The 24950-nt window shown below is 42.0% G+C and overlaps 1 protein-coding gene across 1 annotated transcript; it reads left to right on the forward strand.

Annotated features, from left to right (window-relative positions):
* The first annotated feature begins 11004 nt into the window (after positions 1-11004).
* On the forward strand, positions 11005-21472 carry CD28 (CD28 molecule). Its single transcript, XM_075092576.1, has 4 exons — positions 11005-11191; positions 17507-17860; positions 18144-18262; positions 21172-21472. The coding sequence occupies exons 1-4, from the start codon at positions 11137-11139 to the stop codon at positions 21310-21312; spliced, it is 669 nt and encodes a 222-aa protein (XP_074948677.1). The 5' UTR covers positions 11005-11136; the 3' UTR covers positions 21313-21472.
* Positions 21473-24950: the final 3478 nt, after the last annotated feature.

Below are 24950 nucleotides of genomic sequence, written 5' to 3' on the forward strand. Positions count from 1 at the left end.
TGCAGGCAGATAGTAGCCAAGTAGGGTGCTCTGTGGAGCTACGTATTTTGGTATGAGCCCATGACTCCCTAGATCCATGAGGGTTTTGTTACTCTCAGCAAGATGCAATGAGCTCAAATGCTACTCAGCAACAGGATAGGTTTCCCTGTTGTGCAGACTAACAGAGGCGGATGCTGTTTGGAAGAACTGACTATGAGTTGGGTTTTCTGGAACTCACACATACCCAGCCACAGCACCTGGGCCCCAGATGGTTTGCTCTCTCCCAGCTGCTTAGCCCACGATCACTGCTCTCCTTCAGTGGACACGACAATAACAAACAGGCATTCCTAGCATGGATGCAACCTGCATCTTGACTGTGGAGTTGCTCCTTCTGCTTTGAAACGTACACTGCTATCTTAAACTTAAAACAATACTTTACCACTTCATCTGATGACAGCTGAACAATATACTCCACCTTAGACTGCCTCACTTGTGTACGGTGTGTGCTCTTCTTACTTCCTGCCAGTATTTGCAGCCAGGCTGCAGCAGGAATTCAAGTGCTCCTGTGCTGTCTCTTGCTCTCCACACATTTGCAGGCTTGTGCCTGTCCAGAACTGATGTTGGCACTAGTGCTCTGATCTTAGTTTAGGTTCAAAGCATTTTCTTAAGCTAATGAAGAAATGAAAACTAGCATAACCCATCCACACGGACAAAAGGAAGAGCCATGAGCAGAAGTTGAAATATAAAACTGACGATGTCAGTTAAACCTCTTTACAAAACAGTCAGTGGAAAGACTGAAAAGAAAGGTTGCACTTTTCCTCCAATACAGGAGAAAACACTCCTTCTCCTTCCCATAATTACAGTACTACTAGAGATTGTGCTTTTTCGAACAGCTCTCTGATATAATCAAAGATATTTACTTTATACAGGTTTACTGCCCTCACACTGTTCATCCCTCTAGGCATTCAGAAAAAGATGAATCTATTTCTACTAGCTTTATTAGTGCAATGCAATTTTCCCAGACCCAGAGCTGAATTAATTGTTTATGGTAGTAAGTGATTCATTTTAGTCCATTTTTTCCTACTTGTGACTTGACCATCACATCATCTTGACTTCCGTGTTTGTAGGATTAAATGAAAATATTCACCAAACAGATTATACAAATACATTTCAATTGATGAGTTGTTTGCAGACCAATGTCTCTGAAAACACCCAATTTATTTTTTACCCCCAAGGGTATGTGGCTGGTTGCCTAATTCACATGCCATAATTTCTGACAGAAACTAAAACTTTTAAAATAGGAGAATAATGATGGAAGCATTATCAGTTACTGAACAGATAATAATGCCCCTGTATGATGATCTTCCAGATTAATATTAATCTGTGTTAAGAATTGTATATAAAGTCTTCAGGACTCACAAATAAATTGTCAAACTAACAGCTTAAATAAACATGACCCCTGGAAACCAGGAGTGAGATCTAATCATGAGAATAGTCATGAATCATTTCCTCCTAATTCCAAAAGCTCTGCTGCTAACTAATTTGTCTTTTATCCTGCAGGGCTGCTCTGTGGAAACCTCCAAGGATATTACATAAAATACAAAACCCACATGCAACTAAACATGGAAATTTGACTAATACTAACTAAGAGAAATTTGACAGAATAGGCAAAATGTTATATAGAGTAATTTGTTTTGTAAAAAAAAAAATTTACAAAATTACTTCCAAATATGAAAGGAGGATTGAATTAATGATTGTCTTTTTGATATGCCACATGGACACTTTGGAGATTTGTGAGAATATTTCGTAATATTTCTTAATAAAAAGCATGTGCAAGTGCCTTAAGATGTAGAATTAGGGCTAATGGAGTCAATAACAATAATTTGCTGAAGCCAAGGAAAAATGACACCAGAAAACTCATGTTTCTGAGGCATAAAAGTAAAAACTCAGAAATTTAATCATGAACTCTGATTTTATCATAAACCCTTAGTAGACTTAGCTACAGAAATGTACTTTAATTTTTATAAACTCTCAGACTGTCCTGAAATCAGCAAAACCAGAGTTTTTACATTGCTTTTAATAACCCCCAAAGCTCAGTGAGATATTAAAATCTGATTGTATTTTAATATAATCTGAAAGATTATCCAGACACCTGCAAGAGGCAATATGTAGCAGGACCTCCTCAGGGTCAAACTTTGTGCATAGGAAAAGATGAGGTTATTCTGGTTTTATTAGAAAGGAACCCATGTGCATGTGAGACAGCAGCAATGTGAAGTGGAAACCCACATACCTAGGTTTCTAATCCTAACAGTTGTCCGCTGCCTCAGATACAACTTTCCCAGGTAATTCTAGCAGATGGTGTTCGGTTACCAGTCAGTTTTGGGATAATCTCTGGTTTAAGGGCCAGGTTTTGCCTGTAAGAAGAATCTGCAGCCTGCTGTCTCCTATGAGCCCTTTAGCAGTGCTCATACAGGTCAGCCATGCGACACACCAACCAAAGGACAGCAAAATGCCCGTTCACATTAACAGGCTGTGCATGTGCCTGTTGGTTAACATGATGAGGGATAAGTCTGTGCCATTACATGCCATTGGCATGTCTGGGATACCAATACTTGTTGGCTCCATGTCTGAAGATACATTAGGGGAAACACCTAAACATTCAGCACCCAGGTGGCTCCCTAATGGACTTTATGGCTTGCATCAGTAGAGAGAGTCCTCTGAAATAAGCATGGATTTTTTTCTGCTCCTTGTGTGGATGTGAATTCTAATAAGCCATCATATGATTTTTTTCTCCTCCTCTTTAACCAGCAAGGACTCCTATCCTCTGAACCCACCAAGGTCTTCATAAACAGCAAAACAGTTATTTTCAGTATAGGAATAGTTTAAAGGAATGCTGACATGTTGAATAAAAGCAGGATTTCTTTTGTGAGAAAAAAAATCCATTATAAAATTAATAAGTGCTTGTCACAATTCACATGCATATCCAAATGAGTAAGCAGATGCTTCCTACTGTGATTTGAAAAGGGCTTCTTCCTGCTTTAGGCACTTTTCACAGTTAAGAATCAGGAATTTTGGTCCCTAGTTCCTGTATGGAAACACTTAAAACTCTTTCTAATATATTTATGATGTTTTCCTATGCAGCCCAGCACAAATATTTCCAGCGTGCTATGACTCAGTACTTTTTTTGAAGTGGCAGAAATACAATGAAAAGCCTGTTTCTCACAGTATTTTGGCAGAAAACAACTCTGTGGGCTGGTGTTGGCAACACCACAGTCTAAGAATAGGGTACTTCTCAGGCAGAAAGTTGTTGAATTTGGACATAAGCTAGGTTTGCCTAGGCGTAAAGAAGCCACTGTCTTCAGAGAAAGGAATAATTTGGAAATGCTTATCCTACAAGTTAGACGGCATTAGTGTCTACCAAAATAATTATTTCCTGTGAGGGCTACTCAGAATGAAGTAATCTCAAAGAATATACTCCATTGTACGAGTGAGGTTGCTGGGCAGCCCCTCTGACACTTCCTCAAAGGGGCTTTCATTGTATGGAGTGCTCTTTTCTAGTTTCAATTGTTCATAAACATGAGTAATGCTTCCTTCCAAGTTTGTGTAAATGGGAAGAACTGTAAATGGATGGTACTTTACTGTACATGTACTGTGCTGATAGCACTACTACCATCTTTATAAAATGTAGCATTTGGGTGAGACAAAAAGTAACACAACAATGAGGAAGTGAGTCAAAGCTTTAAAAATGGGCCGTATCATGATAGCCTTAAAACCCAATACTCTGAGCTGGGCTTGGGCTGTCCCAGTTCTGCTGAACCCAGTGGAGATGGAGGCGTTTTCTCTAGCTCCCATAAATACAGGCTATGTAGATTGTCCTCTACAAATAAAGGCAATGCAGACAATTCCCTGGAAACCCCAGCTACAGCTTTCCCTTAATATGGGTAACATTTGCCAAGTGACTCAAGTGTCTACACCACCAGTTTGATTTCATTATTATTTCATCCCAGGGCTCTGGTTTCCTGATTATCCATACTGTTCACGTGCTGCTTTTGGCAGCAATACTTCTACTCAATTATTTGTCTCTGAAAGGAAATGCTGGCACAGTTGGCAAACCAGCCAACTCCAGGAAGATCATACTGGATGTGTACCTCCTAGGCTTAGACTCCAGTCCTATGTGACTGCTGTTCAGCACAGCCCCAGAAAGCCTTCCTCCTTCAGCAGCCCTCTACAGACCCTCAGACCTTGCAGGGCCCATGACACTCCACCTTGTCCTCAGATACAAAAACACAGCCCTAGCAGACAGAAATCCTCTTACTGATACTTAGGGATCTATGTAACTTCTCTGGACAAGGTCTGAACAGCCAGGTCTGGAAGCTGTGTTTTTGCACAAATCTGAATTCTGAATTTGTCTGCTCAAGATTTCTAGGCCTTAAGTTCTTTGGAATAACTCTTATTTAAAATTTCTTTTAATATTCCTGCAGTGCTCATTCATATATTTTGTTTTCAGCGGAATAAAGGAGACATAAACAAATTCCCTCCCTCTTGAAGAATGAGGCATTCTGAACTCCCTCATACACAGGACACCACTGCTTTGTTGCCATATCCTTCATGTCTTTACTGGCTATTTTCCAGCTTTTCCCATACCCTCCTCTTTAAGAAGGACAGAAGATCAGTGGCTCATCGTTCACTGCAGCAATTGAAGAGCTAGCCCAGCTACCTCCAGCTGCCTGGCAGCAACTCTAAAACACAGGCTGAGAAGAGCTAAGGGTTAGTGTTCCAGGGTTTCTACCAGTCCCAAGCATCAGCTCCTCAGCTGAAGTAAACTGGAACAATTTTGCCAACTTCAATGGTAATATGCAAGGGTCTCACTCACCTTTTCTACCTGACAGAAACAAGGAGCAGGCAGAACTGTTAAAGAAATTATTCTCCCTCTAACCTTAATCTGAAAACTCTTCTATCACAGAATATTTAACATATACGTACTCACCTGTGGGCTTTATTTCAGGTGTTCCTACCTAAACATGTGACCTCTAATGAAGAAGCAGCCATATGTCATGTTACAGGCAGGTGATAGATGGAGTTAATAACGCAGCTTTGAGCCATTCCCTCTCTACCCATTAATCCACCTCCTTGAGACTTGTTCTAACAGTTCAAACCAGGAATAGGTACAGCCAGAAGAAACTGTTACAACTTTGAAACTTGGATGAGATTTTTAACTTGAAAAGAGCCAGGAATGTACATGTGTGAACTCCTGCCCCTTTCCGAAAAAACACTAACGAACAGCTTCCAGCTATTGGCATTAGAAATAATCAGTCTGTCAGGGAAATGTTTCTTTCCTTAAATAGGGAAGGCTTCCCTCAAGGTACTTCTCAGATTTATATGTCTTTGATGGTAGTGCTTAGTCCTATATTAGTGACACATTTATGGACTGCTGTCTTGAGGGCTGGAAACAAAAATTTCACATCTTTCCAAAAAAAGAAATCTCTCTTTCGACTGTGACATGTCACATTAAGTTCTGGACTTGGAAGGTTCCTATGTACCAGACATCAGTTGAACATTTTAAGGTATTGCCTTCTTACCAATTTAAAATACCATCTGAAGGAGTATATTGATTTTACCTCCTAAGTGTGGTGATTGTACTTATGGTATGAAGGCATCTGGATTCACAGAAAGAGGGTGTGAAAAGAATCAGAACCCAGTGGAAATTCATGAGTGTGCAAGGGAAATGACAGCATAGAACAGAGGCTGTCAGAAAACCAATCAGACCTTGGAAGCTAGAGAGCACAGGGCTACTCGTAGAGGTTCCTAGCTCTGCCACTAACCTGAGGTATGTCCTCGAGCATGTCTCTTCACCTTGCTGTGATTCCATTCCCCATCTGTAGAGTGAAGATAACAATATGTAACTTTATGAAGTGCTTCAGATAACAAATGCAACATAATTCCCTAGGGTTAGCTTACTGGACAGAGTAGGGGGTGAATACATAGATCATTCATTTTCTCCTACTTAGAAATAACATGACTATTTCTGTCACCCCACTTCTGCATCTCTACAGCAGCTACTTAAAGCACATTCTCCTTGTAACAAAGATGTGAAAGAATCAACCTTCCATCTGTACCAAGTATGCATAGTCCTATTCATAACAAATCATCACTTGAAGCAGCAATGGAAAAATAAAGATGTTTTAAGATTGGCAGTTGTAGGAAAGAAAGCATTTACTCTAGGAGTCGACAACATACAAGCATGTAGAACAAGCAGAATAAAGCCTACCTAGACTACTCGCTCAAGGTCTGTGTTATGATTCTTCATGTTGGGGAAGGAAAAGGAAGATTCTCTCAGACAACTTAAATTTAATCTTTGTGTGGAGTTGCAGGGTAGTCGAGGGACTTAAAAGTTAAATGCAAATTTTAGTGACGTACTGTTCTCCCATTAGACTGGAATCCTCAGGAATAAATGAATGATAGTATATTGCTGCAATAATTCTTCTAGTATGCATGTACATTTTTATTTGCCTGAGAACAGGAGTACGTACTGGGAACATACATGGCACTATTGAAGGGAGACTTCATTTATTTTAAAATTAGCTTTTAAACTATCCACTTGGTTTGATCATAACAAATTTGGAATCTCTTTCTTGACTTTAACAGCTGAACACTTGGCTCAGGATATGTGGTTAATTACTTCCTCATTCTTTAACATAAAGGCAAACTGGCAGCCTGCTTGGGATTTCTTGGGACTCTTTTAAATGTATCCAGATAATCCTCTGAGAAACCATACTAGATCATATCAGCTCAGGTCACAGCTCCTGTCAGTGCTCAGTTTTCTAACAGTAGGCATGAAAAGCTACGATCAAATACCTGGACGTTATTTTATTTACACACTGTGATGAGTAAAAAGCCCAAGCCCACAGTCTAGATTCTTGTGTACCCTGAAAACCCATTTACAAACCTCTCATTTATTTATCTTGGACTGGAATTTCAGCCATTTTGTGATGTGATGGAAACCTTCTTTTTCCCAAACATGGCCAAATTGCATTTTTAGCTCTTTCACAAGTCTCTAGCTCCACTGAAATTATAATGTTAGTCTGGATTTCCATTGCTGTGACAGCAAGTGGAGCCTGTCTGCCAGCATACAGAATGACTCAATAGACTGAAACATGAATGGAAAATGGGGTAGGTAAGAACAGGAACAAATGGTGCCTGAATTAATGCTACTGCAGAACATCCTTGGGTAATGCTCAGAGTATAGAAGAAGAGATGCTTAGACAGGTGGGAGGATAATGAAAACTTAAGAGTGAGAGCACACTGGGGGACATTTTCAGGATTTTTTCCCCTAGAAAAATTTTCATGTGGTTTGTCTAAATGCAAGATGGCTCACTGAAATCTATAATATCCTCTTCCCCCACCCTCCTGATAACTTTGGCAACAGAAAAAGATCATTTATGTGAAATATCAAAGTGATCAGAAATGAACTGTTTAAATTAGAGCAAGAGCTGCAATTTGGAGAAGGAAAGCAGCCATACCCTTGGGAACACAATGACGATTTGTGCCCTTTTAAAATCCTAGAAGACCAAGAAATGCAGATGAGCCAAGAGCTTTTTTTTTTTTTTTTTTGGGGGGGGGGGAAGCCCTACCTTACTCCAGGGTCCAAAGAGGAAACCATTAGGCAAAACTAAAATCATGACTGAAGGACCAGAGGCTCTGGAAAGGGCAATACCAGTACCACTGTTCATCAGCACAAAGAGAAATGAAGAAATGAGACATCACAGCTTGGTCTCTAGGGACATAGTGGATAGTTTCTCAGTGGCCCCTCTTCCCCCTCATCTGTTCCAGTCCCTGTTTGCAATCAGTGCTGTGGTCTGTCCTCACCATGGGAGAGGCATATGAGGAGTAATAAGGGATGGAAGGGAATAAATGGGTCCATGGCCACACTGAAAAGAGTGCACACTGTTCCCTCTTGGGTTTTGTTAGTGGTATACCTAAAGCAGACTCTCTTCCTACACAACTGTTTCCATCATCTGGTTTACACCTGAATGGTGCCCCTTTGCTGACATATGCCAGCAAAATGAATGGTAGTAGCTCTCTCTCTGAAATATACTCTGCTAATTCTGTGATGAGGGGAGAATGTAGTCTCTGTGCATTTCCAGTCCATATCCCAAAGACAGAAAGGATCTGACAGTCAGGATGCAGAAGCATACAGCAGGCTCAATAAATGTTGTGTAGGTTCAGTTACCTGAGCCAGAAGATGTGAGAACAGTGGTTTTCATCTCCGAGACAGGGCAGTTCAGCAAAAAGATACTGAAGTTTGTAACTTTGTTGGGGGATTCTCACTTCAAGTTAAGCTGAGAGTATTTCATTGATAACTGCAGGTACACTCATATGACTCAAAAAAGGCTTCAGGATATTTATACAAAAGTGGGCCAAGAAAGACAGAATTTGACTTTTTTTCTCTCTATTATTTTTTAAGTACAAGGACATTCCAAAACTTTCATTATTACAGCCAATTTACTCCGATTACAATAGAAAAGTGTTGTTAAAATTCCTAGACTGCAAATGGATATACCAGCTAAAGCTGCTCTTAGATTGTGTACACAGTTTCTGATAAAACATGGCCCAAAGACCTCAGATACTAAGGGAAAAGGAAGAACAGTTCATGGCTTTTCATCCCTTTCTACAACAGCCTATTTTTCTTGAAGGTCTCCCTGCTTGTGATGGGTTGACCCTGGCTGGATGCCAGGTGCCCACCAAAGCCACTCTATTACTCCCCCTCCTCAGCTGGACAGGGGAGAGAAAGTATAACAAAAAGCTCGTGGGTTGAGATAAGGGCACGGAGAGATCATTCACCAATTATTGTCATGGGCAAAACATACTCAACTTGGGGAAATCAATTTATGAACAATCAAATCAGATTAAGGTAATAAGAAATAAATAAACCCAAATCTAAAAACATTTTCCTCCCACCCTCCCTTCTTCCTGGGCTTAACTTTACGCCCACAGAATCACAGAATGGTAGGGGTTGGAAGGGACCTCTGGAGATCATCTTGTCCAATCCCCCTGCTTAAGCAGCGACACCTAGAGCAGGGGGCACAGGACTGTGTCCAGGCAGGTTTTGAACATTTCCAGGGAAGGAGACTCCACAACCTCCCTGGGCAGCCTGTGCCACTGCCCTGTCACCCTCAGAGCAAAGAAGTTTTTCCTCATATTCAGGCAGAACCTCCTGTGTTCCAATATGCGCCCATTGCCCCTTGTCCTGTCGTTGGGCACCACTGAAAAGAGTCTGGCCACATCCTCTTGACACCCACCCTTTAGATATTTATAAGTATTGATAAGATGCCCCCTCAGTCTTCTCTTCTCCAGGCTGAATAAACCCAGGTCTCTCAGCCTTTCCTCATGAGAGAGATGCTCCTGTCCCCTGATCATTTTTGTATCTCTCTGCTAAACTCTCTCCAGTAGTTCCCTGTCTTTCTTGAATTGGGGAGCCCAGAACTAGACAAAGTACTCCAGATGTGGCCTCACTAGGGCAGAGTAGAGGAGGAGGATAACCTCCCTCGACCTGCTGGCCACGCTCCTTTTAATGCATCCCAGGGTACCGTTGGCCTTCCTGGCCAATTTTCTCTACCTCCTCCCCACAGCAGCACAGGGGGACAGAGAATGGGGGTTATGGTAGTTCAACACACATTGTCTCTGCCACTCCTTCCTCCTCTGGGTCAGGACTCCTCATACTCTTTCTCTGCTCCAGCGTGGCATCCCTCCCTCCCATGGGAGTCAGTCCTCCATGATCTTCTCCGACATGGGTACTTTCCACAGGCTGCAGTTATTCATGAACTGCTCCAGCGTGGGTCCCTTACAGGGTCGCAAGTCCTGCCAGAAAACCTGCTCCAGGGTGAGCTTCCCACAGGGTCACAGCCTCCTTCGGGCATCCACCTGCTCTGGCATGGGGTCCTCCACAGGCTGCAGGTGGATCTCTGCTCCACCGTTAACCTCCATGGGCTGCAGGGGGACAGCCTGCCTCACCATGGTCTTCACCACAGGCTGCAGGGGAATCTCTGCTCTGGTACCTGGCACACCTCCTCCTCCTCCACTAACCTTGGTGTCTGCGGCGCTGTTTCTTTCACATATTCTCAACCCTCTCTCCAGCTGCAACTGTGCAGGTACGTGGGGTTTTTTTTGCTCCCCCTTCAGGGGTTAATAACCAGAGTTCCTCACAGCTATAAATGCCATTAACTAGCTCTCACAATCCTGCTGTTTCAAGGGGAGAGCTGACATTGAGCCTGCAGGGCAAAGAAGAGTTAAGCCTTTACCAGGTGAGTCAAAGAGAAATACTTTAAATAAGAGGACCTCTAGTGAAAGCACTGATTGAGAAGTGTGCTTGCTGCATGCTTTCTTTATTTAGATGTCAATTGGATGACAGCTCCGCTCATTTATAACTTGGGAATTTTTTCAAGAAGAGAAGGTATACATCACTATTTTTTGCACTGTTTGGTTTGCGTTTAGGTGGCAAGCAGATGCAGAAAAATGAAAGTGAACAAACCTAGATCATCTACTGCCAAAACACGTCAGCATTTCCAGGGGCTGGGAAGACAGTCAGAAGCAAGCTGGCAGACCAAGACAGGAAGGTTTCTGCTCCTAGAAGTAAGGAAAGATGGAGCTTCTCAAGCACACAACTTCCTGAGGGGCCAGGTAGGGCCACCAGGAACTTGGAAACTGCTGTTCACTTCTACTGTGATGATGGAACAGCGTAAATCTGAATGTAGTCTTGGTAAAGAAACAGTGCTGCACCTCTGGGGAAGTCCATTTCTCCCTGCTAGGAGCAACTGTGCAGAGCCCCAAACACAAGCACACATCTTAAAGTGTAAGGATGAGAGTGCCTATTATGAAAGGCGGGCTTCCACTACCCTTTAGATGTTACTGAGCTTTGCAGAGGCAACTTCCTAAGGCTAAAGTCATCAAACAATTTAACTTCCTGTTAAGCGTTGCCATTACAGTCGTTTTACTTGGCTGTGTATCATGTGCTGCGGAGGGAGGAGGAGAGAAGTTGTGTGAGCAACCAAGGGTGCAGCCTGGCCCCACGGGGAAGGAAGGCTGGTGGCGCGGGGCCCTGGGAGACGTGGCAGTGCCTGGAGGGGGTGGGGACAAGGCGCCAGGCCCACCATTAGCACCATGCTCCTGGGGATCCTCGTGGTGCTCTGCTTCATCCCCACTGCTGATGTAACAGGTAACAACCCCCCCCCCCACTTCAATCCTTTCCACTATTTTTCCTCACTTTGATCATCGGGGGGAAGGGGGGAGAAGGTCTAGTATAGCTTTGAATTAATTTTGCACTAATTATTCTGTGTTCGGATGAAAGGGGAGAGACAGAGCATGCTGCTAAGACTGCACATGGATCAACTTGCTATAACTAAGAGGCTGATTTTTTTCCTGCGACAAGTATCCCTCCAAGATGAGACCCAAGAGCTTCCTTCTAGTTTCACTTCTCTTTAGATGCGTTTGGAAATTGCATGCATAGATAGAGGGGGGTTTATTTCACCTCCCTTCCGTACTTTACAAATTTTGCTCACAAGTGCCTTCTTTTGGGGGGCAGGAGGCTCAGCAGACCTAGTGCCAGTGCCTCTCTTGGCGCAGCCTCACCACCAACTCCAAGTCTCCTGTGCAAAGCTCCAGGTCCCACCATGGCCCCGCTCAGTGTGATGGGCTGCAGAGCTGAGCCCAACCACATCCTCACAGAACTAGCAAATAAAAGGACCAAAAGTAGAGTTGCTTACTGAGCTCAAAGTTGGGAGGATGGGAATTGCCAAGCTTCTGATTTTTGCATTGTTTAGTAGTTTATTGATACTTATAGATATCTAGCATCTTTCTGAAATGATCTTCAACAACAAAAAATGTCTATTTGTGATTTTGAAATCCTGAGTCTTGCTGAATCTTCAGTTGTTGTGACTGAGGGTTTTTTGTCTTGGTGTTGACCTGCTGATGCAGTGTTCGTACGTTCAGAGTTAACACGCCTTTCCAAGGGTTACATCAAAATGCAAAGCAAGGCAAGGGATGATGACTTTTGCTAGGATAATCTTGAGACACAATTTTTCAAGCCACTGGCCTGTGAACTGCTGTTATTGGGTCTTCTCCCAGTGTCAGTGTTTTGTATTTTAGAGGGAAATTACTGATAGGAACAAAAATCTGCTTTCCAGTACAAAACTTTTCACATATATAACATCTTTAAAGAGTTGCTTTTCCTAATATGAGACATAGAATTGAATCTATTTTTCCTTATTTCTGCCTTATTTCTCTATAATTCTTTTCCTTAGTGAAGGCATTGTAATTTGCATGAGACCACGATCTACGATTCTTTAAGAGATCATAGGCTTTTTCTTCCTTGCCCTTTTCCCATATTTATAATTACTTGTTTGCAATGCCATAATTATTTCCACAGCGGGCCCCTGGGTTGTCAGAGAAGACACTGATTCCAGTAGGGGATAAGTATCAGCAGTGGGTTAACAGTTTTAAAAATATTTCCATGAGGTGTGAACAGCTTTTAAGCAACTCTTTTGAATTGCAACAAAAGAAAGTGTGGGGTTATCAGACACAGGGGTTATGCCATGACTCTATAGACACTTATACTCTTGCTTTGCATGAAGAACTTTAATTTCTCCAATAGCTTCACTGAGACTGTTCAACTGCTTCAAGAGAAGCACATGAGGTCGCTTGCTTCTCAGGGCTCTCATGTTTTTCCCATATCTTTTCTCCAGAATTCCTCTTCATTTCAATTAAGATGATTGATCCTTAGTACATGGGAAATGTTAAGGCAGGTTAAAACCCTGCAGGGCTTCCTCAAACTACAAAGTGTATTATAGGCCTCAGGTATTTTATTTTGGGGAAGACAACAGAATTTGTCCTGCTCTGCTGTTGTTAGACTGTACCAGTGAGTGCTGCAGGCTGAGTTTGAATCATGGAAAGGGACTTAAAAGATCAGGTTTTTTTCATTTCTCTTTTGCAGAAACACTAACGTTTACAAAGTTTGTCCTCCCCCCCTTTTTGTTGGCTAAATAATTACCTTGCTATGGTCTGTCAGAGAGGTAGCTGTATCAAGTTGCTTGTTCCACATATTTTGTGACATAAGTAGTATAAGTGGATTCCCACTGCAGTGTACCACAAATGACCTCATCTTTTTACTACCCGCATAACCTTATGGCTTACGGTCTCCGGGTGTTAAAATCAACCTCTAACCAACTAAGGTTACCAGAATGCAGAAGATGTATGAGGCAAGGTTAGATGAGAATAGGATGACATCAACAAATTCTTGTTTTAAAAAAAAAAAAAAAACAAACAACAAACAACAATCACAGACTGACAAGAAAAAACCCTTGTGCTCACGTTGGGTTTGATTATAGCAAGAGTGTCACCTGAGCTTTATGTAGTACTATGCTTCCTGCAGTACTCGCACCAAAGTAGGAAAGATTAGCAGAAAGCAAGTCTGTAACAGCTAGAGGGGACAGATGCCTTCAGCTGCACATTATACACACAGCTGGGTGACCTAAAACCGAAGTAAAAGAGAAAGACCCTTGTACCTGGGAAAGAAGAGTAAAGGTGATTGAACAATAGAGCAGCAGCAGCAAAAATGGAATAGCTTTGTTTATAACATGGCTGTGTGTCTTTCTGTTTGTGGATTACATAAACTCTTTTCAGGTTTTCCCCTATCTGGCCAGGGACTTACGTAGGCCATTTCTTTACTGAGCTTATAAAAATCTCAACTTATCCCAGATTTCTTGCTCTGGCAAATAGTTCCTTGAAGTCAACTGGCATGGAAAAGAAAGAATGGAGAGTACAAAATATTTTTAGCAGAGTATTTTTCCAATAGCTGATGATGATTCATGGAAAGTTCTGGAAAAAAAACCTCAAAATAGTTATTTTCCGTACTTTGTCGTCTCTATTTCACTTTCTTGGCAAATAAGAAAGAAAAGAAACTTCAGTGCTTCAATGAAGTTTTGCTTGCATCAGGGGTCCATGATTAGAGAGTCAGTATTTTATGGATGGCATTTTTTTTCATGATGCAAAAAACCAGCACGTATAACAAACATCTAGCACGACAAATGAGGTGTAAGAAAGAGAAACAAACATTTAGAGATCTTACACACCATTGCATATGAATCCCAAGAGCCTGAGAAAGCCTGCAGCCTGTGCATGCTGACTTAAATGATTTTACATTTTTAGACTTCACAGCTTTTTGAAACCATAGACAATGATTTTTCATAACTGCCGTTTCTTGGCTGGGTAAGGCCAAGATACAGATATTTATTGCTATGCAGCATGACTGAACACAGCTCTGGAAATGGCAATCATAACCCTATTTAGGGGAAAGCATACACTAATGGAAACACATACTAAATGTTTCAGTGTTTCAGAATTTTAAAAAACCCAAAGCAACACTTACGAGAAGAACTGCCTCTGTGAAGGCAAAAGCTGCCTCAGCCCATGTTTGCTCAAAATGGTCCATATCCTACTAAGAATATAATCAAATCGTGTTCAGGTCACAAGTGAAGTAAGGGATGCTTGGCATTACACTGTTTTCCCCATGAAACTAATACACATTTTGGCATGTTTGACTTTCTGCAATTCAAAAAAAATTCAAGCCCGGAGGAGGAGGATGACAGCAAGGCCTATCTAACACGCCTGTGAAGTAAGCCTGCCTTGCCCCTGCTGGTATTGCAGCCCAACCAATTCACATGGTGTTAACAGGTTCCTGTAAATGAAAAACAAAAGCTCTCCCTTGATCAATGTACACTTGAACAAGTAGAGCCATTTTGTGAAAATGAATTTGGGTGCTTATCTTAAATCATGTAGGAGCAGTCTTCATTTAATGATCCACAAATAAACTTTTCCCATGCTTAACCACCCTGTATCCCAACATCAGCAGCACAGGGCTGGGTTATCAACACCCAGCCTGCATGCCAAAGCAAACAGACGACCATTAATCCAAGAGGTGGAAATATGTTGAAGGAACTTATTTTTAGGTGGATGTATCAAAACAGACTGGTTGTCATTAGCACAATAACATGGCAGGGACATAAACAGTCCAAAGCTGTAGTTAAATAGTGGAGCTCAAGGCATGAAGCTATGCACTAAACATGAGGAATCCAGATCAGCTGACAACAGCAAAACGTGGGGGTAAGTCATTGGGGTCTGCAGATGAGTCTAAATAACATTTGAAGGTGCACCCTCAGTGATGAGATTTTCAGTGTTCTTTCTCTTTCCTCTGGCCACAGTGAAAATCTGATCAGGCTGAGTAATAAACATCCATTAGTTTTCTGTAAGCACTTGCAATGAAAAACAGGTAAGCATTTTTCTGAAGTGTAATGCTTCTGCAAGTGTCTGTTCCAGGATGTCTATTTTGGTTGTAAACTCTGAGACAGAAAAGGTCTCTTTGGAAGGTGTATTCAGTCCCTGTGACAATCAGGGTTGTAGTGGTGGGCACTACTGCAGTGCAAATCAGAAGAATAACTCTTTTTCAAGTGAGATGTGTAGAATTCTGCTGTGCTAAAGGTAGAACAAATCTACTGCAGACTTGCACGTTGCCACTTAAGCCAAATATCAATTTTTCAGCCACCAAAAATATGATCAGATACCTTGTCTAAAGGGGTGGAATCCAAACCTCACCCCTTACTAGAATGCCTTATAAGCCTATGCGAGAGCTTTTGTCGGAAAATGCTGATTCGATGAAACTGAAATGTTTTGCTGAAATGTCTTCATTTCGATGAAAATTCACCACAGGCAGCACCTCGAGTAGAAACCTGCCTTGCCTGTTATTAATCTGCTGCTCCGTTCCAGGATTCCAAGATCTGTGCCTCTTTCTGCTGGGAAGCCTGGAAATGCTCATCCTTTATCAAAACAAAAAGTTTCAGCGTTTGGGTTCCCTGCAAACATAGGATTTCAGAGCTGTGACGAGCTCTGCTCCACCCCCCACACTATGTTGAAAAATGAGACAGAAGAAGGATGGACTACAATCTTTCTTTGCTAAAGACAAGGAAGTAGAGCATTCCCTGTCTCCTGTCTTCCTGCTCTCATGAGAATAAAGGGCGGGTAAACAAGACTTTCAGTGAGAAAAGTAACAACTTCAGCAGTGTCATGGGTTGGGCTGGTAGCTGGAGAACCTGCTAGCCATGGGTTGTTTTTACTGCCCACACCCTACTGCTAGTCAAGGCCACCTCATGCATCTCTTGGTGTTTGCTTTACTCCCTGGATCACATTCATCCCAAAGGAGTATCCTACCCAGGAGGTTGGAGGTGTGAATGCACTAAAGGTAGCCATTTGGTCCTAAACACTGTTAAACACAGTGAAGTACTTGTTTTCTGGGCATTCTGGATCTTGCCTCCTTCCCACTCCATTTCCCTTACTAGCCTTTTTTAAGTCTCATTACATGGATTGAGTAGAAAGGAGGTTTTGCAGCAGATTTGGAGGACAAGAGATACAACTGTCATTCTTGCAATCACAGCAATTTTCAGGGATCTATAAAAGGCTACTAAGACCTCATATGAGTTGAGCTTGCATGAAGACTTACGCAGTCATAGACACACACAAAAGGGTTGTCCCCAGTTCTGTCAAGTTCCTAGATTAAAAGCCAAAACTCCCTTCTGCTTACTTATGGGTCATCGTTTGAAAAGTAGGGCCTCATGCCTACGGTAAGATTTTTCTTGGGAGTAGTTGTCTTTCTGCATAGTCCTTGCAGTATTTAATTGTTTGGCAGATGGTAGCACAGAGGTCTACGTGTCAGAAAACATTTCCTGTTTATGTATCAGTCCAGTCAATTCAAATTGAATTATACCTTCGTGTGACATGGTTTTTTTGCAGGCCATTCAAGTGCTAAGTGCCAGTGCAGTGTCAATTAGTCAACTCCTGAGTCCTTTGAGAGATTAAGAATCTACTACAGCTGCTAGCTAGAGAAATTACTTATTTTACATTAAAATGATAGCAGTTCATGCTTCCAGTGCTCATTGTCCAAGGTCCCAACCCTTGAAATGGTTCAGCAAATTCCACCCGCAAACTCTTCAAGTCTGTCCTTGGATTAAAAAGCAAACGTATAAATAATATTCTCTTCTCTGACTGTTAAACTAAACATTTAACTCACAGTATTTTCACTCCATAATGTTCCCTGGGCAACTACTTGCTAAGGAAAGGATAGACTAAGGTGGCCTTATACACACATGCACATGCAGAGTAGTCTTTTTGAACCCTTATGTTAAATCATGATCACATAGGCCACTTTCTGTACTAGTATTCTGACTCAAAAAAAACCCCCAAACACTCTTGACTTCACAGTCTCCCCTAGTGATTCTGTAATTATTTATGTAAAGGAGGGTTGCTGCCACAAGAGCTCCTGTGAGAAACTGCTTTTGCAGCTTGGTGGTTACATACTCCCTAGTAGGGAGTGTCAGCAGGGGAGAGTAGATATGGAGAAGAGTTGCATGGGAGGATGTGTGGTTCTGAAGTCTCATACTGTATTTTATAAACAAGTGTTTTTCTCATTTTCTCCCCTCCCTTCCAGAAAACAAGATTTTAGTGGCTCAGCGTCCTTTGCTCATTGTAGCTAACAAAACTGCAACTCTAGTCTGCAACTACACATACAATGGAACAGGGAAGGAATTTCGAGCTTCACTGCACAAAGGAACAGACAGTGCAGTTGAAGTTTGCTTTATTTCATGGAACACCACCAAAACTAGCACTAATTCAAATAAAGAATTCAACTGTCAGGGGTTTCATGATAAAGACAAAGTAATCTTCAATCTTTGGAATATGAGTGCCAACCAAACTGACATCTACTTTTGCAAAATTGAGGCCATGTATCCGCCCCCATATGTCTACAATGAGAAGAGCAACGGGACCGTCATTCATGTGAAAGGTGAGCTGGGAAATCTCTGTAGGCCAGTATCCTCCCTATACTCACTCCCTACATGATAGCTTCAGGCCATTTGTTTCCGGAAAAAATAATAATTAAAAATATATATATAAAATTTGGAATGGCTGTTAAAGCTACATTCCCACTCCTGACATCATGAAAATGACATTTTTTAATTATTATTAATGATTAATACAAATGGTACATCTGAACAAGGAGTAAATAAGCAGAGATTGAGGTTTTTGCTTTCAGGTACTTAAAGCTTTCTTTGTTCCTTTCCTTAAAGAGACACCCATCCAAACACAAGAGCCTCAATCTGCAATTCGTTTGTGGATTATGGTGGCAGTGACTGGAGTTCTTGCTTTCTACAGTATGCTAATAACCGCAGCTTTCATTAACTACTGGGTAAGAAACCACTATTTTCCTTTGCTCTATATGCTCTTTGTCCCTAGTTCATTTCTTAGGGTCTACTTGCCATGTTTACCACAAACTCACTGATACCCCTCACTTCAGGATCATAGTGCTTCTTCACCCCAGCTATATATGCACACCCATGCTATGCCCCAAAATAGTTGAAACACCAGCTGCTGTCCAGGTGGGCAGCCAGGCCTCTGCAGTAGATTCCTAAAAGCAAACAGTAGAGACATCGTGTTGGCAGTGACCTGTACACCAGCAACACTGGGACACTGTCTCAGGCTTTGCCAATTGTCCCTGTCAGGGAAATCTAGCACTACAAACACTCCTGTCAAAACCCTTTGAGACTGTACTGACAGAAGGAGCTCACCTACAGTAAAACAATCTTCAGGGAACCCTCAGTTAGCCCGAGACCATCTGCACCGATGTCTCGTGGCTATCTAGCAATTCCCTCCAGTGCCCAGTATTTCTGGCAGCTTGACTGCAAGGGAACAGGAGCACCAGGTTCTCAGTAGTCCCTTGTCTGCCTCTGTACATTAACCCTAAGAAAGCTGAGACAGTCTTATGGTTCATTATTTTTGCTCTCTAATCTCTCTGGAGAGTTGGCTGGCCCAGGTCACATCCAGTTTTGCTTGCTGGAGTAAAGAGACGGTAAGGCATGATGCAGAGGCAGCAGGACATCTTCCTAGACAAGTCTCAGGATCGTGATCTCCCAGAGCTGATTTACACTACTTACTCCATGTGGGAAAGACCTGAACAATGACCATGGAGAGCTGTGTTCCTTACACTCTACCCTTCCCCTGTAGCTTTGTCCTTAAATAGTGATTTTTCAACACATTATGAGGTAGCCTGTTTGAAAAGCCCAGAGTCACTGACAGGTTAAATGTTGCATGTATACAGAAAGACCCTCTCACTGCAAGCTGAAGCTTGAGATCTGTTAAGTGTCTTCCAAAAATACACTTGCTCAATATATGGCTATTTCTAATTGAAAACAATCAAATGGGGCATTGCCATAGGAAAACACAAAGGCAGATTAAGTGGTCCTTCTTTGAGTCTTAATGTAGAGGCAGACTCCTAGGAGATCTGAGAGAATTACAGCAAAGAGCTGCTGATGTTACAGTGCTGTGCTACAGTGGATGTGCCCTGATGAGATACTGTAGCTTCAAATCCATCATTTACAATCTGAACCATTTCTCTCTGCTATATTCACTTAGTACCTAATGGCTACGCACTTTGCTACTAACATGTCTGCCCCCAGCAAGAGTGACAAGGCTGCATGGTGATGCATGCTGTTTGCTGCATCAGTTTTTACCTGCTGTTATAGCTGCTGGTTGTGTTCTCCTGCTAATATGTACTCTGACTGTGGATGTATTTAGAGTGTTGCTGAATGTAACTACAGCTGCCTGGATGACATTTTGAACTGTAAAAAGAGATCCTAAAATATGATACTTGACAGCCATGGCAAGCCTGTTTCACTCGAGTTCCTGAAAGCAGCTAAAGATTTGTCTAGTCTCATAGAGTTCTGCCTTCCCTGGAGAAAAACTGCTTTTCTCTCCAAAAGTAGCAGTCTCTGATCCTGTAATAGTTTGGCACTCACTCATGCTAGTAACATGTCTTTCTCCCATACAAAATTACCTCTTAGGTGAACTAAAAATCCTGTAATACAGATATGAACACATATATGTAAAGCTTTTGTACCTAATTATTTACAGGCATCAACTGCACTGGATGGCATAAGCTGTAACTTACATTCAACATCTTGTATATATATAACATTAATACAAAAAAAGCTTAAAATGTTTCATAGTAACTGCCCAACTCTGCATATACAACATAATTCAGGCATCAGATTTTCTAATGCAAACCTCCTCCAATTCCACAGCATCACAAGTGCATTGCAGCATATATAAATATTTATACACCTAGAAAGCAAATTTCAGTAAAAAAGAAATTACAAAAGAAGGTATTATCAGAATTAAGGAAAAAGCATGGAAACACTCTACCTAGCCCCTAATCAATAAAGCCTTAAGCTTCATAAAAACACCAACCTTACACACAGCCTGCATCAGTCAGAGGTTCAGATACTGCTGTAGCCACAAACTTCCTCTGTGATTATATGCAAATTATTTCACCTGTCTTCTGCTACTCTTATTTCTTAAAGAGACAATGCCTCCCTTGTCTTATAGGGGCATTATAAGGTGGGAATTTAATAATGGAGGTGAGAGTTTTTTGAGGCCCTTATTCTTTTGCCCTTTGAAGGAAGGCTCAGAACAACATATGTATTTTGTGTTGCTGCTGTAGGCAAACCATGATACACATAGCTTAGGCTGATTTTTCCTGTTCTTATTCTGTTTGAGTTAAGCTAATTTCTTTTTTTCTCCTAATAAATGAGGGCAGCCTTCACTGCTCAGACTGTATTGCTTCTGCTGAGTCATACCACAGCTGAGAATTGATGCTGAGAGGCATCAGTTTGTATCCTTGGTTTGCAGCATTCCTTTACCTGGAGAGCTAACACTGTAAATCTCTCAGCAGATATGCTGGAGACTTTGTTCAGGTTGGGCAAATTCCATAGATTATTTATGAGAACATGTGTTCTAATTCTTCTGTAAACGTATTTAAACTTGAGGCTGCTTTATAAATATGCCTACTTTCCTGAACCAGGACCTAGGGCCAGACCTGTCAGCAGTTAATATGAGAGTTGGGTGAGACAACTTGTTAATTCAAAGAAGGCAAAATTAATCAAATCTGTTATTAACTTGTCTCAGGTCTTATTAACAGTCAAAACCCCTCTGCTCAAAGGATCTTTCTTCCCTTTTTTCTCCCTTTTCAGATGTTCACCTGAGGTGGGAATGACTAATTGCAGGAATGTTTTCACACTTCTCTTCCTCCTTCTCCCACAGCAAAAATCCAAAAAGAATATGTACCATCAGAGTGACTACATGAACATGACTCCCCGGCATCCACCATACCAGAAGAACAAGGGTTACCCATCTTATGCACCAACACGAGACTACACTGCATATCGGTCCTGGCAGCCGTGATACCCACCAGCTGACCCACCGGTAGCCTTGTGTGCTTCCAGGCAGTCACTTGCTCTTGGACATGGAAGGACAGCCTCTCATTTTCTCATCATATTTGTCATTATTGATCATGGATACCTACACCATAGCAAGTATTGGCTAAACTTTGATGTAATATACTAAAAAAGAAAACAAACAAACATAAAAAGGGGGTGGGGGGGTGGGGGTAAAAAAGGATTGTTCTCCATAATGATTGAAAATGAGATACAACTGGTGTTGAGGGTTGACAGTGGGTGAGACAGAAATATGGCATCAGACCTCAGAGCTGGTCTCCTCCTAACACCTGTGGTTTTGCTCAGCTGTTGGGAGAACCAGAACTTCTGACCTTTACCAATAACTGCTGCCTTAGATTTAACCCTTAATTTCCTATCCTGTATGTCTAATCCTCAGAAACCCTTGTTGCTGTTAAATATAGCAAAATGTAAAAAAAAAAATAATCTTCCCTACAAGACCAGGGCACAGTCTGAAGTTCAAAACACATGCTTGAAAGAAAGAGGGAAAAGTCAGCCAGAAGGCATCCAAGTTATGAGGCAATGACACAAATGGGCCACCAGGACAAACCAAGCTGACCGAAAACTACTAAACTTTCAACATGTGAGTCCTTAGACTGGACACTTTGTAAATGTTCATAAGGCCATTTGAAGTCATGACCAAGCAACTCCACAGAGTGAGAAAATAATCAACCTGAAGACAAAATCAAGACAAGCAGGAGATGAAGAAAGATCTGTTGTTGTCATGAAGAACCCCATTTCTGTTTTGTTTGCCTCCTACAGTGAGGGAACACAAAGCCGTATGGGAAGCATTAGAAGACACAGAGGTCAGATTTTGAGGACAGCTTTAGTTTCATTTTTGAATTTTATTTCTATGCAAAAGGCATTCTGCTGAGTCTTCCTGAAAATTCATGCACGTCTTCTGTCGCCTAGGTTGTACCAGACCTCTTTCAAAAATCTGGGTCCAGTCATGAGCAACTAAAGATCACTTGAATTTTTTTTCCCATAAGCACCCAGTTTTTGGGGTGTGAGAGGGTCCTTTGTTCCCACCATTGTGAATTGGACCTGCAAGTGCTCAGCCACCTGCAGGGACTGCTCTACACTTCGATGAACTTTGCGTTGCCTGGAGGTTACCTTTCTATCTAAAGATGTTCTTCAGGAATGCTCCATGGTGGAGTAGGACAAAGTCTTCAGCAAAACTTGCATCATTCCCTTCAGTTAAGCATGTTTACATTAACAAGACATCCTAAACTGTAATCGGGGTTGTCTTGGCATAAAATCCCTTTTTCATACTGAGGAGATGAGGTTTATTTTACAGGGACTACTGAATAAACAATTACATGAGAAATAAATCCATATTCCTCCGTTGAAATAAAATTGGGATTGTACGACGTTTACTATCCTCCAAATTGGGCTAAGAAGATTCTTTTTCTCTTTGAGGGGACATGACAAAAGTAGAGATGTGGAAATGTGGCAACAATCTGCTTTGACATCTTAACCCAAGAAAAAAACTTCGGCATTTCCAAATTGGAAGTTTAATTTGAGCTTGCTGACTGGACCCCAAACCATTCATTCTGAGTCCTGTTGTCACGAACCAACTTCCTCGAGGGTCCTGTGCCTCCTCTGAGCAGTGGTGAGGTTGCCAGCTGTCTCCCCCAGCCAGGCACAGCTCTGCCAGGACAGGGCACAGACCCCACAATGGCAATGACAAGTGAGGCCTGAGTGCCTGCTGCCATGAGGCAGTGCTGTGCATTTGGCACAGGACCATGATCTTGGACCCGGCAGGCTCCAACACCTTTGCTCTGGGTCAGTTCAGCAAACCCAAAAGCTTGTGATTGGGTTGAAGAACTTCAAAAGAAAGTGTTTTTATTTATTTCTTCTCCTTTCCCACTACCACATGCACAAACCCCCCAAGGCTGACATTTTTCCACATACATTTTTTACTCTCTTTTCCTGAAAAGCCCCTAACTGTGCCTTTGTACTACAGCCAAGGCAGCAAGGAGCACGTGCAGAGGGCGGAGAGGAGGGAGCCAGGCAGAACCCATGGCAGTCCCTGCATGGTCCCAGCTTGGCCCTCCTTGCTGGCACTGACTGGGGGGATGCTAACGCCTTGCCACCTCCCTCCTCACTTAGAGGGGAGAAGTGGATGATCCTGTGCCAGGGGCATCCAGCCACTCCCGGCAGAGAGCAGCAAGCTGGGCACAATCCTCCGTCAGGGAATGGCACTGTCTTGCCATGCTCCATGCCATCTACCAGTGCTGCCATTGCATAACAAAACATTAACAAGTGCTCTGATTGCAATGTGCTGTGAAAAATCACACCTCCTAGTGCAAATGTAAGGTGAGATGGCAAATGTGTATCAAAAGCTTAAAGCAGGGTAAATGTTCTTTGTTTAAACTGCATATATGTATTTAGATATAGATGTATCTATTTCACTATATCTGTATTCCTCAGAGTTTTATTATACTTTTTGCAATCCCCTTTTAAAATTATTAAATAGATACAGTAAATTAAATCCTGAATAAATGCATTGGGCCTAAGGCTAGTCAGAGGAAAGTATTACTTTCTAAAGCAAATGTTGGTATAATTTGCTTTCCTTCCCCTAACACTTTTGTAATTTCCATATTTAAAACATACTGATAGCTTCCAGGACATGATACTGGAAAGTAAGTCCTGGAACATCTGGAACAAGTATTAATTCATTTGACTGACCAAAACTCAAGGGAGATACAGGGAAACATCCTAAACGTATAATGGAAAAAAAAAGGATAACCAGGGAAGGAGAGGCCCCAGCACTGTGTTAAAATGGACATCGTTGCTATATTACAGCACTGTAGGGTCATGAATTACAGACTGTTGGAGATGAGATATCAGTAAATACCTTTTATCCACCACTGTAAGGGATGAAAAGAAAGTGTTTGCAGAGAAGCAAGCCAGTTAAGCCTGGAGTCTGGCTCTGTGTATGTGGATTAGCATATATGACAAACAGAGCAATCCTAATTTATTCAATGAGGTTTTAGGCAATGCATAACATGCCAGGGCAGCCCTGGCCCTCCCTGGCCCTGCCTTTGGGGTCTATATGCTGTTGACTGGGTGATGTAACGAGAAACCTCCCTCTGTTGCTGCTCTGAACTTGGAAACTAGCCCTCATGGAGGGCAGGGAGAGATCAACAGGGTTTTCTGCTTTACACGGGTCTTAATTCAAACGCAAATACAATCCTGCCTAACCGTGATTTAATTTTTCATCCTCCCTTCCCCCACTTTTGGATCTCAGTGTCAAACGAACATCTGATCTGCAGTCATGTTATCTGAACAGCAATCAACATATGTTGCAAGGGGTCAACCAAGGGTTGTGCAGCTCCAGCCCCCTGCGTGCTGATTCCTGTTCTGCACGTCTCCAGCACAGCACAGAAAAACAGCTTGACTCTTGATGCTTCCAGGAACCAAGCCCCTAGAAAACAAATGCCTAGCCTGTGCTATCTTTGCAGTATCTTGAACTTTCACTGTTGGGATTGTCAGGTTTACTAAAGCCAAAAGTCTTGGACATTCCTTCTAGTTTGAAACCCCGAAATTCCAATATCCTCCTCCTGTATCGGATTTTTCATAATA

The sequence above is a fragment of the Phalacrocorax aristotelis genome, chromosome 5 (assembly GCF_949628215.1).
Source record: "Phalacrocorax aristotelis chromosome 5, bGulAri2.1, whole genome shotgun sequence".
NCBI lineage: Eukaryota > Metazoa > Chordata > Aves > Suliformes > Phalacrocoracidae > Phalacrocorax > Phalacrocorax aristotelis.